Source organism: Lissotriton helveticus (genome assembly GCF_964261635.1).
Source record: "Lissotriton helveticus chromosome 1_1 unlocalized genomic scaffold, aLisHel1.1 SUPER_1_unloc_2, whole genome shotgun sequence".
In the NCBI taxonomy this organism is placed as follows: Eukaryota; Metazoa; Chordata; class Amphibia; order Caudata; family Salamandridae; genus Lissotriton; species Lissotriton helveticus.
Genome location: NW_027611659.1, coordinates 1,790,594 through 1,807,960, shown reverse-complemented (window position 1 = coordinate 1,807,960; position 17,367 = coordinate 1,790,594). Strand labels below are relative to the sequence as shown.

Here is a 17,367-nt window from a genome sequence, read left to right as displayed (position 1 = left end):
AACTACTTGTTCTCAAAGCGTTTTATGCTTTATTGTGGCACCTGTGTCTGCTTTGTAACCGTTTTTGCTCCATTTCTGCATGTCACTATTGTACGACTTGACGCAGTAATGCGAATCGCACACTATCAGTGTTGGGAACTCGCGATCGGCATTTTCAAGCGCCATCTCTAAAGATCTTATTTCAGCTCGCTGAGCTGAACAGTTTCTGAGTGATTCAGTTTTGGTAATCATCGGTCTGAATTTACAAGAGCGCCAGCGACCTTAAACAATCGCGCACGCTGCATTGTAGGATTTTTTATCTACATCGTAGTGTTGTGCATATCTGTCCATATAGATCACACAGGTATATTGTTCGAGAGGCAGAATTTCGATTGGCAGAGGGTATTCTTGTTCGTATTCTAGATCGTTTAGTTTTTCATTTTCGGGTCAAAATAGTATTTCACGTCTTCTGCCGCAAGAGAATTTTCCCATTGTATCCATTTTGGATCTAATGCCACTGCATTTAGATTGCGTGGACTTGTTAATGCCTCAAGGGCTGATTCTGCTGTTAAAACAGATATCCTTTTGCCTTGTGCCAGGGATCTTTCTTTTGCGACAGCAGTTTGAACCGCTATCAGAATTTTTTCAGTTGAACTGAATTTCATTTCAGCTTGTGTGTACAAGTGTGATTTGTAAGCTATTGGTACAGTTTCTCCCTCATTAGAGGTCAAGTATGTAAATCCGCATCTTCCTGGGATGACTCGGATTACAAGGTTGCGTACGTTTTTGCAAGTTTGCAATTTTGTTTTAGCTAACATGTCTGTTTGTAATGATCTTAACATTTCTGTGTGTTTCTGAGTCCAATGTATTGGTTTTAAATCAGGTTTTATTAATTCATAGAGAGGTTTAACCCTCTCTGCATAATTTAGAATGTATGTTCTTCTGAAAATCAGGAAACCTAGTATTGATTGTAAGTTTTTCAGCGTTTTTGGTGCTTGGAGTACTGCACACTTCTCTAAGAAGTTGTCTGCCAGGATTTTGCCTTCACTTGATAATCCATATCCTAAAAATAGGACAGTTAGATGGGCAATTCTTGACTTTTTAAAGTTGAATTTGTAACCCTCTGATGCGAACCCAAGTATTATGGTGTTTACTCTTTTTAAGTGAGTCTCCAGGTCATCATCCGTGAGATAGATGTCATCGACATAAGATAATGCCTCATCGTCATATATTTGTTGTAACTCTGTTACCCTTGCTAAGAATAATACTGGGCTATTCTTGAATCCCTGTGGGAGTCGACAGAAGTGTTTTTGCGACCCCATTATTGAGAAAGCGGTCAAATACCTTCTTTCAGGTGCAATGTTTTAACAAAAGAATCCATTAGAGATGTCTAAGGTCTTTTTTTATTTTTTTTCGCACGATGTTATTCATTAGTGCTGCACTGTGTGAGTTTTGTACTGCAAATGTTTTACAACAAGAGTTTAGGTGTCTGTAGTCCAAAACTAGATGATATGAATCGTCTGGCTTGGAGACAGGAAACAAAGGATTGTTCATTTGTGAGGTGCATGTTTCAAATACCCCTTGATATTCAAATTGATCTAAGATCTCCCTGACTTGCTTTTTAGCTTCTTGTTTAACTGGGTACTGCCTTTGTGCAGTAGGTTGACTTTTTAACTGGACTTTGTGGCGAGGAGAATCCTCATCCCATCCTACATGATTCTTATATAAAGCAGGAGCTTGGGCCACTGTCCATTTTCTTGCAAATGTGTATTTTTTATGAATTAGAATATGATTTGTGAAGGCAGGCATAATCATTTCTTCGCCATGAGGGCAATCCCTGACAAACTCTGGTGGCCAGTCTTTCTCAGCTAACAGGATGTCATAGCCTTTCGAAAGGTTATCCCAAAAGAGACCCCTTACTTTTCTAGTCTTGTCCCCCTCTATGCGCAATGTTATTTCGTATAATTTATGGGGTTTGCTAACTATGGTGTCTGCAGTTTCCACTTGAATGTATTCATTTGTGCCCACTGTCTCCAGAAGATTCATCAGGATCTTGCGAGCTATGGTCACTTCTGCTGCGCTGTCTAGCATCAGTTGTGTCCTCAGAATCCTCGACATGTTTAATTTTAATACTGGCTACCTTCTTCTTTGGAAAATGTAATTTTTTACTTTGATGAGCAGGCTCCTGGTCTTTGGACTTGACGTGCTCTTCTTTGTGTTCTGACCGTCCTCTTCTTTCCGATTTCTGTGAGGAAGTCTGAAAAGATCGAGAGAGATGTATCAATATCTTGATATCTGTCAGGTTTTCTCAATTTATCCCTATCTCTAAGGTTGTATCTTTTCTCAGAGGGTTCCCTTTGGGGAGACTTGCCTCCTCGGCGAGGAGATCTTTCTCTCCGTTGAGGAGACCTTCCTCTGGACTGGAATCATTTTTCCTTGGGAGTGGATTGTTTATTACCATCCCAACTCTTTTTTGGAGTTTTGAAATTATTTTTAATAAATGTTTTTTCAGGATTTTCGGTTAGTTGGGGTTTTACTAGTTTCCCCCCGAAACTATCTCTTCCTAGTTCTTCATAGGATTTTTCTATGATTCTGGCAAGTTCAAATGGTCGGTCTGTTATATCTGTCTCTTTCAATTTTTGCAGGTACGTTATATCGTGCCTTGCCAATTGAACTAATTCTCTATATGCCTTTGTTAATTTTTTTAGTTTAACTAGGAGTTCTTCGCTGGACATTTTTTCAATGTCGGGATGTGGTGTGTAGCTGGCTAGAACCGGCCACGTTGGTCGTGGTCTACCTAGTGGACAGAGCCTGGTGATGTGATTTTGATGTTTTAGGGCGCCTTTAAACCAGAGCAGGTGCTCTTAGTAAGTTAGTGTGATTTCAAAGTCCTCGAAAGGAGTGTATTCATCCGGAGGTTCCTCTATTTTGTAATAGTGGAAATCTTGTGTCACAGCGTGTGCTGCTGGAAAATGTATCCATGGATAGAATACCTCTGTCTGCCGATATTCATGGGCCTCTACCACGAATATGACCGTATCACCTCTTGGTGATAGTCCATTTTCTATAATTTCAAGAGTTATAGTTATTCTTACATTAACCGGAATGAGTATAGCATTCGGGTCATTGTCTTGGATGGTTGTGTCATCCGCTAGGAGTTAAGCTGCTAATCTAGCTTTCTCCCTTTCATCGTCACTTTCCCCCATTTTACTGAAAGAAAGTTTTTTGTTGCAGATCAAGTTTCAAGGAAACAAAGATTAGGTGCACAATATTTTGGAACACTGTATCCTTCAACGTTGACTAAACCAAAAACTAATACATATGATTCTCATCCTACTAAGTTCTGGCGGATATTAACCTTTTACCCACTCCAGACGTCTTTTGGTGTTTTTACGGAAAAAGGGGTCTGTGTGAAAAGCACGACTGAGTTACTCTAGTGTCTTGCGTTAGATTATCACCTTACCAAACGTTGGGCGCCATGTAGTGTAGTTCCTATATTCCCAATAGGCTCTGCGCATTGGAATCATATAAACAGCAGTGTAGACGTAGGACTGAGGTCATCTAGGTCTCTACTGACTATATTAGACTTAATTAGTTTTGCCAGCTAGCTCAGAGGTCACATGAAACGTTCTCGAATGTTCAGGAAAGGGTTAACCGTCCTGATTTAGACAAGAAGGGATTAGTTTCTGACAACCGCATAAACATGACAACTTTGCTCCCTCAGAATAAAGAGTGTATCTCTAGAGTTGTGTGAAAACAATAGACAACTATTTCACTCAGTCAATCGTGCATGCTTAATTTCATCAGAGTGCTGAGAAATAGAGAGACGGGCGTTTTCAATAAAAGGTGGTATTTACTGAGCAGTCTTATTTCTCATGCAAGAGAAGTGAGTTGCCACAATTGCAATACTTATCATAAAATAAAGTACGTACAGTAAAAGTAGTATTATGAAATAATACTGTAAAAGCATTGATATGGTTTCTTAGCCATATGATACTTTAAAATGGATAAAATATATACATACATAAAAACATTGACTAACGTACTCAACTGGTGCTTCTAAATACGCCTACCCCGGTGTACCTGACCTAAGCCTTTTACGTGGGAAGGAGTATGTAAGTTGCAGTTTAAGTTAAGTTGGTTTTTGCCAAGAATCTGAATCACAAATTCTCTTAAGGCTTTAATCCGCTCCTTACCTTGGTTCTAGAATGAAGGAGATCTTGTATCTCTCTCTCAGGACTTGATCTCCCAGTAACCCGCGAGGGTACCTGGAAACACCGGAGCTGGATTTCTCGGCAGGAGAAAAGACAGCGTCTCTTTCAGTGCGTCAAAGGGGAGGGGCGGCTTCCTTTGGCTCTCGCATCAGCTGGGCTTCTGGGCAAGTAGATAGCCGCTCTGCTCCAAACCACTGTGTGTTTGCTTAAGGCAACGTTGGTATATTTATACCTGAAAGGTGCCGGGTTTGACGTAAGGTTGGACATAAGACGTCACTAAGAACTAACAGTTCTTTCTGGACTCCAGGAGTTCTTGTGCAAATCAAAACAAAAGCAAGGGGTTTTCCCGGGCTGCTGGAGGCTTGGTTTGTTTAAAGAACGCGTTGTACTTTCTAGGAGTCTATGGGAGTAGCCTTGCCGTATTTGGACTGCATGGGCTATTACTAAATATGGATATGATTCTTATGCCTTTATAAGGATATTATTTGTTATAACCACATAAGGGCATGAATCTGGAATATCGAATTAGGGTCCTAGATAGAAACACAACACTTTAACACGGGACGATCAGCTGTTAGAACAGAGCTCAGAACACTAACTATGGAGTCTCAGAGCCGCAGCTCCCTTCGACCTCTTTAAGCAAAACTGAGCTCTGAGGGACAATCACAGTCCAGCAACTATGACCAGGGCACTGTACAACAAGCCGTGTGAAAGGGCGAGGGTAAGTAGTTGGCAGATTGTATTGAAACACATTAGTTATCTACACCTGGTGAGATCTGCCCAACAGCAGAGAGAGAAGATGGACTGAAGATAAGAACTGAGTGTAATACACACCTGTGATCCTCTGCAATTAATCAATCAAACCATTTATAGAGCGCCCTACTCACCGGTGAGGGTCTCAAGGTGCTGAAGGGAGGGGGGGGGTGCTGCTACTGCTCGAACACCCAGGTCTTGACGTGTTTCCTGAAGGTGTGATGGTCCTGGGTCAATCGTAGTTGTGAGAGGAGGGAGTTCCATGTTTTTGGCTGCCAGGTAGGAGAGCGATCTTCCTCCGGTGGTGGTTCTGCGAATCTGTGGGACGGTGGCGAGGGCCAGGCTGGCGGAGCGGAGTTGGCGGGTGAGAGTGTAGAACGAAAGGCGGTTGTAGACGTATTCGGGGCCCATGTCGTGGAGCACTTTGTGTGCGTGGGTGAGGAGCCTGAACGTGATCCTCTTGCTGATAGGGAGCCAGTGCAGGTTTTTCAGGTGGGCGGATATGTGGCTGTGGCGAGTGATGTCGAATATGAGTCGTGCAGAGGCGTTCTGTATGCGTGTAAGTCGTTTCTGAAGTTTGGCGGTGGTTCCTGTGTATAGGGTGTTTCCGTAGTCCAGTCGACTGGTGACGAGGGCCTGGGTGACGGTCTTTCTGGTTTCGGTGGGGATCCATCTGAAAATTTTCCGGAGCATGCGCAGGGTGTTGAAGCAAGAGGACTAGATAGCGTTGACTTGCTTGGTCATCGTGAGGGAGGAGTCCAGGATGAATCCCAGATTGCGTGCGTGGTCCGAGGGTGTCGGCGCAGAGCCCAGTGCTGTGGGACACCAGGAGTCATCCCTGGCAGATGGGGATTGTCCGAGGATGAGGACCTCCGTTTTGTCTGAGTTCAGATTCAGGCGACTGAGCTTCATCCATTCTGCGACGTCTTTAATTTCTTCCTGGAAGTTGGTTTTGGCAGTGGCTGGGTCTTTGGTGAGTGAGAGTATCAGCTGGGTGTCGTCGGCGTAGGAGATGATGTTGACGTTGTGTTTGCGTGCGATGGGGGGGACTCATGTAGATATTGAAGAGTGTTGGGCTGAGCGAGGAGCCTTGTGGTTCCTCGCATCTGAGATCGGTCCAACAACAGAGAGAGAAGATGCACTGAAGAGAAAAAGTGAGTGGAATAAGCACAAGTGAGTGTGTCCTCAGCACCAGGAATGCCGATGCGAGAGGCAGAATCTGATGCATAGGAGGGCTGTGGTTGCGTGAGTGAGGCACAACGAGGAGAAATATCTTAATTTCTCCTAATGTTTCCAGGAATGCGCTGTATCTGATAGATATGGAACATTTCTGCACTTTTCTTTTACCGTTGGGCAGCGCAGCAGGAAAGCCTGCTGCGCTGTCCTATGGCAAATACTCAGAGCCCCCCCGCAGAGAATGAAGAGTGCCTCGTAGCCCCCCGCAGAGAATGAAGAGGGCCTCAGAGCCCCCTGCAGAGAATGAAGAGGGCCTCGGAGCCCCCTGTAGAGAATGAAGAGGGCCTTGGAGCCCCCCGCAGAGAATGAACAGGGCCTCAGAGCCCCCGCAGAGAATGAAGAGGACCTCAGAGCCCCCCGCAGGGAATGAAGAGCACCTCAGACCCCCGCAGAGAATGAAGAGCACCTCAGACCCCCCCCAGAGAATGAAGAGTGCCTCGTAGCCCCCCTGCAGAGAATGAAGAGGGCCTTGGAGCCCCCCCCGCAGAGAATGAAGAGCACCTCAGACCCTCCCGCATAGAATGAAGAGGGCCTCGGAGCCCCCCTCCGCAGAGAATGATGAGCGCCTCAGAGCCCCCCGGAGAATGAAGAGGGCCTCGGAGCCCCCCACAGAGAATGAAGAGGGCCTCGGAGCCCCCCTGCTGAGACTGGAGAGGGCCTCGGAGCCCCCAGAAGAGAATGAAGAGGCCCTCGGAGCCCCCCAGAGAATGAAGATGGCCTTGGAGCACCCCGCAGAGAATGAAGAGGTCCTCGGAGCCCCCCCAGAGAATGAAGATGGCCTCAGAGCAAACGCCGCAAAGAATGAAGAGCGCCTCGGAGCTTGCCCCAGTAAAGTATGAAGAGGGCCACGGAGCCCCGCCCGCAAAGAATGAAGAGGGCCTTAGAGCCCCCCCGCAAAGAATGAAGAAGGCCTCGGAGCCCTCCCCACAGAGAATGAAGAGCGCCTCGGAGCCCCCCACAGAGAATGAAGAGGGCCTCTGAGCCCCCCACAGAGAATGAAGAGGGCCTCCGAGCCCCCCACAGAGAATGAAGAGGGCCTCTGAGCCCCCCACAGATAATGAAGAGGGCCTCCGAGCCCCCCCAGAGAATGAAGAGGGCCTTGGAGCCCCCCCAGCAGAGAATGAAGAGGGCCTCGGATCCCCCACAGAGAATTAGGAGAGCCTCGGAGCCCCCCTGCAGAGAATGTAAAGCACCTCAGAGCCCCCACAGAGAATCAAGAGGGCCTCGGAGCCCCCCCCGCAGAGAATGAAGAGGCCCTCAGAGCCCCCCCAGAGAATGAAGATGGCCTCAGAGCAAACCCCGCAAAGAATGAAGAGCGCCTCGGAGCTCGCCCCAGTAAAGTATGAAGAGGGCCATGGAGCCCCCCCCGCAGAGAATGAAGAGGGCCTCGGAGCCCCCCACAGAGAACGAAGAGGGCCTCGGAGCCCCCCTCAGAGAATGAAGAGGGCCTCGGAGCCCTCCCCGCAGAGAATGAAGAGCGCCTCGGAGCCCCCCCCAGAGAATGAAGAGGGCCTCGGAGCCCCCCCAGAGAATGAAGAGTGCCTCGTAGCCCCCCTGCAGAGAATGAAGAGGGCCTTGGAGCCCCCCCCGCAGAGAATGAAGAGCACCTCAGACCCTCCCGCATAGAATGAAGAGGGCCTCGGAGCCCCCCTCCGCAGAGAATGATGAGCGCCTCAGAGCCCCCCGGAGAATGAAGAGGGCCTCGGAGCCCCCCACAGAGAATGAAGAGGGCCTCGGAGCCCCCCTGCTGAGACTGGAGAGGGCCTCGGAGCCCCCAGAAGAGAATGAAGAGGCCCTCGGAGCCCCCCAGAGAATGAAGATGGCCTTGGAGCACCCCGCAGAGAATGAAGAGGTCCTCGGAGCCCCCCCAGAGAATGAAGATGGCCTCAGAGCAAACGCCGCAAAGAATGAAGAGCGCCTCGGAGCTTGCCCCAGTAAAGTATGAAGAGGGCCACGGAGCCCCGCCCGCAAAGAATGAAGAGGGCCTTAGAGCCCCCCCGCAAAGAATGAAGAAGGCCTCGGAGCCCTCCCCACAGAGAATGAAGAGCGCCTCGGAGCCCCCCACAGAGAATGAAGAGGGCCTCTGAGCCCCCCACAGAGAATGAAGAGGGCCTCCGAGCCCCCCACAGAGAATGAAGAGGGCCTCTGAGCCCCCCACAGATAATGAAGAGGGCCTCCGAGCCCCCCCAGAGAATGAAGAGGGCCTTGGAGCCCCCCCAGCAGAGAATGAAGAGGGCCTCGGATCCCCCACAGAGAATTAGGAGAGCCTCGGAGCCCCCCTGCAGAGAATGTAAAGCACCTCAGAGCCCCCACAGAGAATCAAGAGGGCCTCGGAGCCCCCCCCGCAGAGAATGAAGAGGCCCTCAGAGCCCCCCCAGAGAATGAAGATGGCCTCAGAGCAAACCCCGCAAAGAATGAAGAGCGCCTCGGAGCTCGCCCCAGTAAAGTATGAAGAGGGCCATGGAGCCCCCCCCGCAGAGAATGAAGAGGGCCTCGGAGCCCCCCACAGAGAATGAAGAGGGCCTCGGAGCCCCCCTCAGAGAATGAAGAGGGCCTCGGAGCCCTCCCCGCAGAGAATGAAGAGCGCCTCGGAGCCCCCCCCAGAGAATGAAGAGGGCCTCGGAGCCCCCCCATAGAATGAAGAGGGCCTCGGAGCCCCCCGCAGAGAATGAAGAGGGCCTCAGAGCCACCCAGAGAATGAAGAGGGCCTTGGAGCCACCCAGAGAATTAAGAGAGCCTCGGAGCCCCCGCAGAGAATGTAAAGCACCTCAGAGTCCCCGCAGAGAATGAAGAGGGCCTCGGAGCACCCCCTGCAGAGAATGAAGAGGGCCTCGGAGCCCCCGCAGAGAATGAAGAGGGCATTGGAGCCCCCCCAGCAGAGAATGAAGAGGGCCTCGGAGCCCCCGCAGAGAATGAAGAGGGCATTGGAGCCCCCCCGCAGAGAATGAAGAGGGCCTCGGAACCCCCCCAGCAGAGAATGAAGAGGGCCTCAGAGCCCCCCCACAGAGAATGAAGAGGGCATTGGAGCCCCCCCCGGAGAGAATGAAGAGCGCCTCGGAGCCCTCTGCAGAGAATGAAGAGGGCCACGGAGCCCCAGCAGAAAATGAAGTGGGCCTGGGAGCCCCCGCAGAGAATGAAGAGCGCCACAGAGCCCCCCTCTCAGAGAATGAAGAGGTCCTCAAAGCCCCCCCTGCAGAGAATGATGAGTGCCTCAGAACCCCCCGCAGAGAATGAAGAGTGCCTCTGACCCCGCTCCGCAGAGAATGAAGAGGGCCTTGGAGCCCCCGCAGAGAATTAAAAGGGCATCGGAGCCCCCCCACAGAGAATGAAGAGGGTCTCAGAGCCCCCCCACAAAGAATGAAGAGGTTCTCGGAGCCCCCAGAGATTGAAGAGCACCTCAGAGCCCCCCGCAGAGAATGAAGAGGGCCACGAAGGCCCCCGCAGAGAATGAAGAGGGTGTTGGAGCCCCCTGCAGGGAATGAAGAGGGACTCGAAGCCCCCCCGCTGAGAATAAAGAGGGCCTCGGAGCCCCCTGCAGAGAATGAAGAGGGCCTCTGAGCCCCCCCGACAGAGACTGAAGAGCGCCTCGATGCCCCCCCGCAAAGAATGAAGAGGGCCACGGAGCCCCCGGCAGTGAAAGAAGAGGGCCTCGGAGCCCCCATGTCTAACTGACATTCCTCGGCCTCTTATGCAGCGGCTGGTCTGGTAACAGCAGGGAGACTAGTGGGGTCGGCACCCTCACTGGAAGTAACAGAGCTGTCCTCTGGTTTAGACTCATTCCATTTTATCCCAAATATCTGAGAAACAGCTTTAAAAAGTGCCCCTCTGCACCATGACAGGGACTTCTTTCATGACCATGGATTTGGGCTTGGGTACCCCCACTTCACAAACCTGACTTAATTCACAAATGTTATTAATGGGTGCCTTTAGCACAACCTTAACTGAAAAGAGACAATCTTGTAAACATTTAAATGCATTTATAAAATATGTTTTTGAGCCACCACCAACGATGTATATTTAGAAATCAATGACGTGATAAGTACTGCTCAGCTCTGTACCTCAGTGTCTGTAGTTTGCAGTTTGGATGTTTTAGGCCTTCACACAACTTCTTCATTCCAGTGTCTCGCAGCCCATTGCGTCCCAGCTCGAGCTCTGTGAGAGATGTGTTTGTTTCCAGGACAGAGGCGAGGGCTTCGCAGCATGAACCTCTGAGGGAGCAGTTCCTCATCCTGCAGGAGAGAAGAGACAGGGAGAGGAGTAAAGCAGAGCATAGACAGGGGCGTCGCAACTTCAGTTTTATCTTCATTTCCTTCCCGTCCTTGACTTACTCCCCTCTAGTGACACATCCCACCTTACACATCCAACCACGCCCTGTTTATATAGGAACCTCATGAGAGGAGTTCTCAGACTAGCAGAGGCAATGCCAAATGGACATAAATATATCAATGTGTGTTTCATGCTGGAGATCCTCTGTTGCGGTGTGAATAGTGAACTCACAACTTTGGTAGTTGTTGCAGCGACCTGTCTATTAATACACTGGTTGTTATATGTACATAGAAGGGATTTTGGTCTGATGTCCTCAACCATTGGTCTAAAATGTCATTCAAATTTTGCTCCACCCACCACAGCAGACAGAAGGGCAATCACAACTCTGCGCACATTGCTCACATCCGCCTAAAATAGCTCCTCCAACTTCAGTGACAAAGCGGAGTTAAAGTGTGTTATTTGTAGAAGCCCATTTAGAAGCGGATTCCTTTTCCATCTTCTTCATAAGTGTTTAAGTAACATTGCAGTTGATGTAGATTCAGTGCTCGGTTAGATAAACATGAATTTTCATCTCCTTCACCAACAATAATAATAAAATCCATAGCATGAATGAAAGGCTTTGTTTTTTAAAACCATCATTAGTAAAATACCACATCAGTAATGATTTGCAATTTTAAGTTTGCAATGACTTATGTCTGCCATAAAGAGCTAATTAACATCCGCACAGCCTGTCAAGTGCAGACCTATTGCCTTTGTCACTGCTTGTTTTATTGTATTTGAAGCACACCATGAAAGCGCAAGTGATTCCTGCCTTTCTCTCCATCTCTCAGTTTTCCAATCCTCCCCCCCTCTTTGCTTTCAGATGCCCCCCCTCCTCCTGCTTCCCATTTCATTTTCATCTCCGCCTGGATCTTTATCGGGTGATTGGACGCGCTTTATAAATCCTGATTGATTGGCTGATTGAGAGGTGTCACCGGAGAGGCTTCTCTCTGTCAATCAATCCTTCACCCTCTTCACCCAGAGAAAATGACTTTATAGAGGGGTGAGTTTCTGACTGAAGCCTTTTACAACCAGCCTTTACCCTGTAGAAAGATCTCAGCAGAGAGGCCATGTTGTCATAAACTGAAGTATTCCCTCTGCGTGGAGTTGTATAAGAAAGAGTGAGTCTTTCATCAAACTCTACCATACATAGTCTGTACCCTGTTAACACGTGCTGCCGCGGGGCCGGGCCTTTCTCTAAACCTTGTACACAGACCCTTGAATCTGTTCAGATATCAGTAGAGAGCTGGCTGCTTGTAAACCCATTCACACCCTGTGTTCACCCAGAGAAAAGGTCTCTGCAGAGGGGTGAGTTACTCACTAAAGCTTTTTACACTCACCCTTTACGCATTAGAGAGGTCTCAGCAGAGAGGACACGTTGCCATAAAAAACAAGCGTTCGCCCTGTATAGAGTTGTAAGAATAGAAGTCAGTATTTCATCAAACTCCACCATACATCATCTGCACGCGGTTAATATGCGATAACTCAAGGCCTCGTGCTCCTCTGAAGCCTTCTACACAGACCCTTGTGGAGAGTTCGCGAGCGCATGAATCGGAGGTTTCACCCCCTCGGGTGCACGCGAGGGATTGTTTTACTCGCTCTCGGAGGCCTCACGCAGGCTTCACGCAGACCTAGCACTTAAAGTTAAGAAAACATCAATAAAGCTCTTTTAAGTGCGAGCGTAACGGTGCACAGCTGATGAATATTAAGAGGACGGGACATGTAGCAGCGCCAGCCGGCATTCCTTTTACCCTGTTCCATTTTGTTTAACTGAGCACTGACTATTCTTGGTTCCTTGACTGTAATGTGTTTCGTAAAAAATATGTTATTTCACTTTTTTTTAAACCTAGATATTCACTTGAAAAACCCAAAATTAAGTAGTAGTTAGATATGGTAAAAAGTGTTTTTTTAACAATAAAGTAAACGTAGAAATTCACAGAAAAAAACAAAGGTTAAAGTGATGTTAGGTGAAAATGTCAGTGACAATATAATGTTTCGAACTAAAAAAACACAGAAATTCACCAGTTACTTCACACTCTTTTACTGGTATCAACTTCATTTCTTAATATAAAATGATGACGGTGCGGGGTTCGATGCAGATAAAAGCTGTCTGTAGAAGGGCATTAATTTTGGAACAGACTTAGAGTATCTTGAAGAACTTGGCTTTCTCTGAACAGTAGTATACATATTGAAGAGCGTGTGCCATGAGGATTTCCCATATGTATGCTGATGGTTATTAATCTGACGTAGGGTGCCCATGAAGTGTATGTTCTAGGGTCAATGCTGCATATAACACATGCTTGCCACACCTAAGGGAGTTCAGTTCAATTCACGTCTTGTGAAGCGCATGGCGACCCAACGCAGGCTTCCCAGCGCTATCTGTCCTCGCTGGAGTGATAGATGTTTAGGCATAACGATAAGCTTTCAATTGTTTTCTGAAGCTCATTAAGTTGTCATCGAGTCTTAGGCTGGTGGGTAATGAGTTCTAGAGTTTCAGAGTGAGATAAGTGAACGACCTCCGCCTTCAGCTCTATAAACTCTGGAAACAAGAAGCAGGCGTCAGCTGTTTGCCGTGAGAACTCTATTGGAACCGTATTAACATCGCTTCGGGATCAAGCAGCATAATTAGGCTTGCGAGAGAGCAGGACTAATGGAGGATTAGAACGCTCATATCTTATTCCACTGCACATTTGCGTCCATTGTTGGAGGGCACTGACACGCAGATACTTCCACTTAAACAAGATACTAAATTTTCCTCCTATTGTGTCGGGCAGATAATTCTGGAATTTGTTGTTTCCTTATGCTATAATACGCCTGTGCACCTGCCGAGAATATGATTTTGGGACGGTGTCTCCTGGCCTACATTTAAAAGGCCAGCAACAGGATTTAAGTTTTTTGTTATTGTCACAGAGTAACTGCTACAATTGGTCCTGACGTGTGCCTAAGAACCAAGAGCTGGGTCATGGAAAAGGTAGAAACATGTTGACCACCTTAGGGGAATATGTTTTCCAAACCTCCTTTTACGTTTCCTTTAATCCTATCCACTGGAAACACTTGATTAAAATTTGTTTTTAGCCTACCAGGAGATAGTTTTAGACCCACTGCACTTCAAACACTTAGCACTCTGCCTCTCACACACCTAAAGTTCTTCTTTAATACCTAAAAAGAATCTCAGCTGCTCTCCGGTGGAGAGTTGTAGCCCCCACCAGGTACCATGTGGTACTGGTGTGAGGAGGGAACCCAATGATGAAGCTACCCTCTGGGGGAGGAGGGAACCCAATGATGAAGCCACCCTCTGGGGGAGGAGGGAACCCAATGATGAAGCCACCCTCTGGGGGAGGAGGGAACCCAATGATGAAGCCACCCTCTGGGGGAGGAGGGAACCCAATGATGAAGCCTCCCTCGGGGAAAGAGGGAACCCACTGATGAAGCCACCCTCTGGGGGAGGAGGGAACCCAATGATGAAGCCACCCTCTGGGGGAGGAGGGAACCCAATGATGAAGCCACCCTCTGGGGGAGGAGGGAACCCAATGATGAAGCCTCCCTCGGGGAAAGAGGGAACCCACCGATGAAGCCACCCTCTGGGGGAGGAGGGAACCCAATGATGAAGCCACCCTCTGGGGAGGAGGGAACCCAATGATGAAGCCTCCCTCGGGGAAAGAGGGAACCCACTGATGAAGCCACCCTCTGGGGGAGGAGGGAACCCAATGATGAAGCCACCCTCTGGGGGAGGAGGGAACCCAATGATGAAGCCTCCCTCTGGGGGAGGAGTGAACCCACTGATGAAGCCTCCCTCTGGGGGAGGAGGGAACCCAATGATGAAGCCACCCTCTGGGGGAGGAGGGAACCCAATGATGAAGCCACCCTCTGGGGGAGGAGGGAACCCAATGATGAAGCCACCCTCTGGTGTGAGGAGGGAACCCAATGATGAAGCCACCCTCTGGGGAGGAGGGAACCCAATGATGAAGCCACCCTCTGGGGAGGAGGGAACTGTAGGAGAGTAGGGTCTGCTATCCTATGGTCACCCCAAATTTTTGCTTTTTGCTTCACTGGTTTTCGACTACTGAGGCTGTGGGCCTGCTGATCAGACCCCCAGCCTGCTGTTCTCTCACTAAATTAATGACACATGTGCTATAGGCACATACCAATTGGAAATGGACTCCTTGTCAGCCCCTGTAGAATGCACTATAGGTGCCCAGGGCATAGGAGCCACCAAGGCCTACCAGGGGCTGCAGCATATCTTTTGCCACCCCTGGCTGGTTCTTAAATTGACACAACTGGCTGATCACTCAGCTGGGGTAAGGTGGTGTACACACCCCTTGCTTAGATATAGTATACCTATGTCTAAACCTATATCTGGACACATGTAAACCTGTGAGCCACTCCTATAGACAGGCCTCACCAATCCTGGAGGCTGGGTGCATGGTTTGTATGTGAGATGGAGCTCTAGCATGAGCTGAGCCTATCTGCAGCTGTCGGGAACAAATCCCTAAGCTGTTTCAGGATAATGCCATACCATATACTATTAAGTGCCTTATAATCCTCGCGGTTATTTAGCAACTCTGGTTTGGCTTTATCAAAACATGTCGTGTAAGGTGTCATACGCTTTGGAATACCATCCCCTCGCCAGTTCTGGCGACGGGGATGGCATTCCACCCCTCTAGAGGGGTAGGACATGTTACTTCACTTTAATGCGGTTGATTTCTCCAAAGGCCTTAAGATCCACAAAATGGATGCCTCTGCCACAGACAAATGTCTGGACCCCTGGAGCTGACCGAAACCCAGTCAAGGGGGTCCTGGACAAAGGGTTTCCTGTCACAGGAGGGTGTCACCGCCCTCCAGACAGGAGATAGTGTATTGTAGCAGGGAGGTTTGAAAGAAACCAGACACTGCCTGGGGCGCACAAGGCTGCCCCTTGCATAATCCGGCCAAACCGGTTCTGGGGCACTCCAGCCCTCGTGCCAGGGCGGCCTGGATCAAAGGAAGGGGGTGTATCCACCCACTTCCTGGGTCCCACCCATAGGAGGGGACCTAGCAGGTAATCACGCCCACCAGATTCGAATAAGAGTGGGAGCAGTGCCAATGCACATCAGATTTCCTGGAAGAAACATTTGAAACGATATTCTGGACCCTTCGCCCTCCACCTCAACGTGGAAGCCCGAAGAATCTCCCTTGTGGTCAAGGAGTGACCACCCTGCAGCAGCAGGCACCATCCAGCCCTCGACGTCTACTTGGTTGCAGTTCCCGCCGGAACTCGAGCGACTGAGATCGACGAGATCAAGCCTGCCCAGCTTCTAACAGCCCGATCCACAGTCCCTGCAAAGCTGAGACCCGTGGAGGCGACCGGAAGCGTGGGGCACGCCATCTTGAAGTGACCACGAGACGCTGACCGTGCAGCCCACGAGTGACCCTCGAAGCTGTACACCGGGGTTTGAGAAGCCCCCACCCTGAGCTACTCCTGAGCCGAAGTTCAGCCCTCCACACTCGACGAGTGCTGCGTGGGGCCCTTTGGCACGATTTGGCTCAACGCGTTGGCCCGGTCACTTGCCAGCTGGCTTGTGGTCCCTGTGCCGACGAACTACAAAAGAAGACTCGTGATTCTGGTTGCTCCAGATCCACACCAGCTCCCCTGAAAGGGAGCCCCGACTCTGACCTTCCTGGTCCGAGTGAGACGCCATCTTCCAATCCCGCGTGGATTGCTCTTACCACGGCTTGTTTGCTCCAAACCGGAAGCCGACTGCACCGACGGTGAGAGCCTGCGTGGGACAGATCGTGACCTGCTCCTGGACGTCGCAGATGCCCCAGAGCCCACGTGACAGCGAAGAGAAGCGCCTCGACGACCACCTGATTGCGCCCGACATTGCCTGGTTCCGTCCTGGTTCCACCCTGGTCACTGCTGAGTGACCCAGACTCTGTCCCCTCTGCTTTCAGGTACTCTACAACTTGAGTCCACCCTTGGACTCCACCGGACACTTCGTCTTCACCCTGCCTGCAGCCCTTTCAGCTTCAAGCACCAAGAGCCTGCGTGTCAAAACCCGACGCCACTTCGACCCTGTGCACCCACTTCCTGTGGGTGAGGTAACTTTGCTCCGCCGGTGTTCCCACACTGGTGCACACCTCTAGGGTCTGTGTGTTAAGTTTTGTTCCTCTAGGTTCAGCGGAAGTGTCCTTAAACTTTAACTATTTGACTTTTACGCACCATTGGTTAACATTGGTGCATGCGTGCGCTTTCCGCACATCTCCCGAATCCCGAGGGCCATTCCCGACTTCAGCATTGCTTGTCCTGACTGCTCCCAGCGATTCCCTAGGCCCTAGGCCTAACCACTGTTCGAGTGGCCTCTCTTATACCACTTGTTTAGTATATGGTTTGAGTGGCCCCCTGCCCTCATCCATAATTGTGCAACTTTGTATGTTTAAACAGTGCTTTTGATTTAACGCTTGTGCCCCTTTATTCATAAAGAATACTGGGGATTGTTTTTAGTAATAAACACATATATTTTTATAATATATACTTGTGTGGTGTCCTTTCATTTGGTATTACAGGATTGTATGTGGTAAAACAGCTCGCTTAACACGACCTCTTAAGTTAAGCCTTTAGGCTGCTTAGTCCATGCTACCACTAGGATAGCTTGTCTAATAAGGTTGACTTACAACCAGACACCATAAGGGGATTGTTTGGTCAGGTAGTAGGTGGTTCCAGAATTGGAAACATCCCCTACCAGGCCAACTTCTCACATTGGTGGCAGCGGTGGGATTTGAGCTTGCTGTTGTTTTACCATTGCAATCTTTATATCAAATTGAAAGATCACATCAAGTACCTCTAGGTACATATAAAATCAAAAGCTTAGCATATTAAGTTCTACTGAACTTAGTAGTTGTA

At 49.3% G+C, this 17,367-nt stretch overlaps 1 protein-coding gene across 1 annotated transcript in view; it reads right to left on the bottom strand.

The window, feature by feature from the left end:
- Positions 1–17,367, bottom strand: part of LOC144805712 (NACHT, LRR and PYD domains-containing protein 12-like) — an 878,524-nt gene that overhangs the window by 558,120 nt on the left and 303,037 nt on the right. Inside the window, exon 6 of the mRNA XM_078672213.1 lies at positions 10,241–10,411. Coding sequence (XP_078528339.1) covers positions 10,241–10,411 — 171 coding nt within the window. The remainder of the gene's footprint in view (positions 1–10,240; positions 10,412–17,367) is intronic.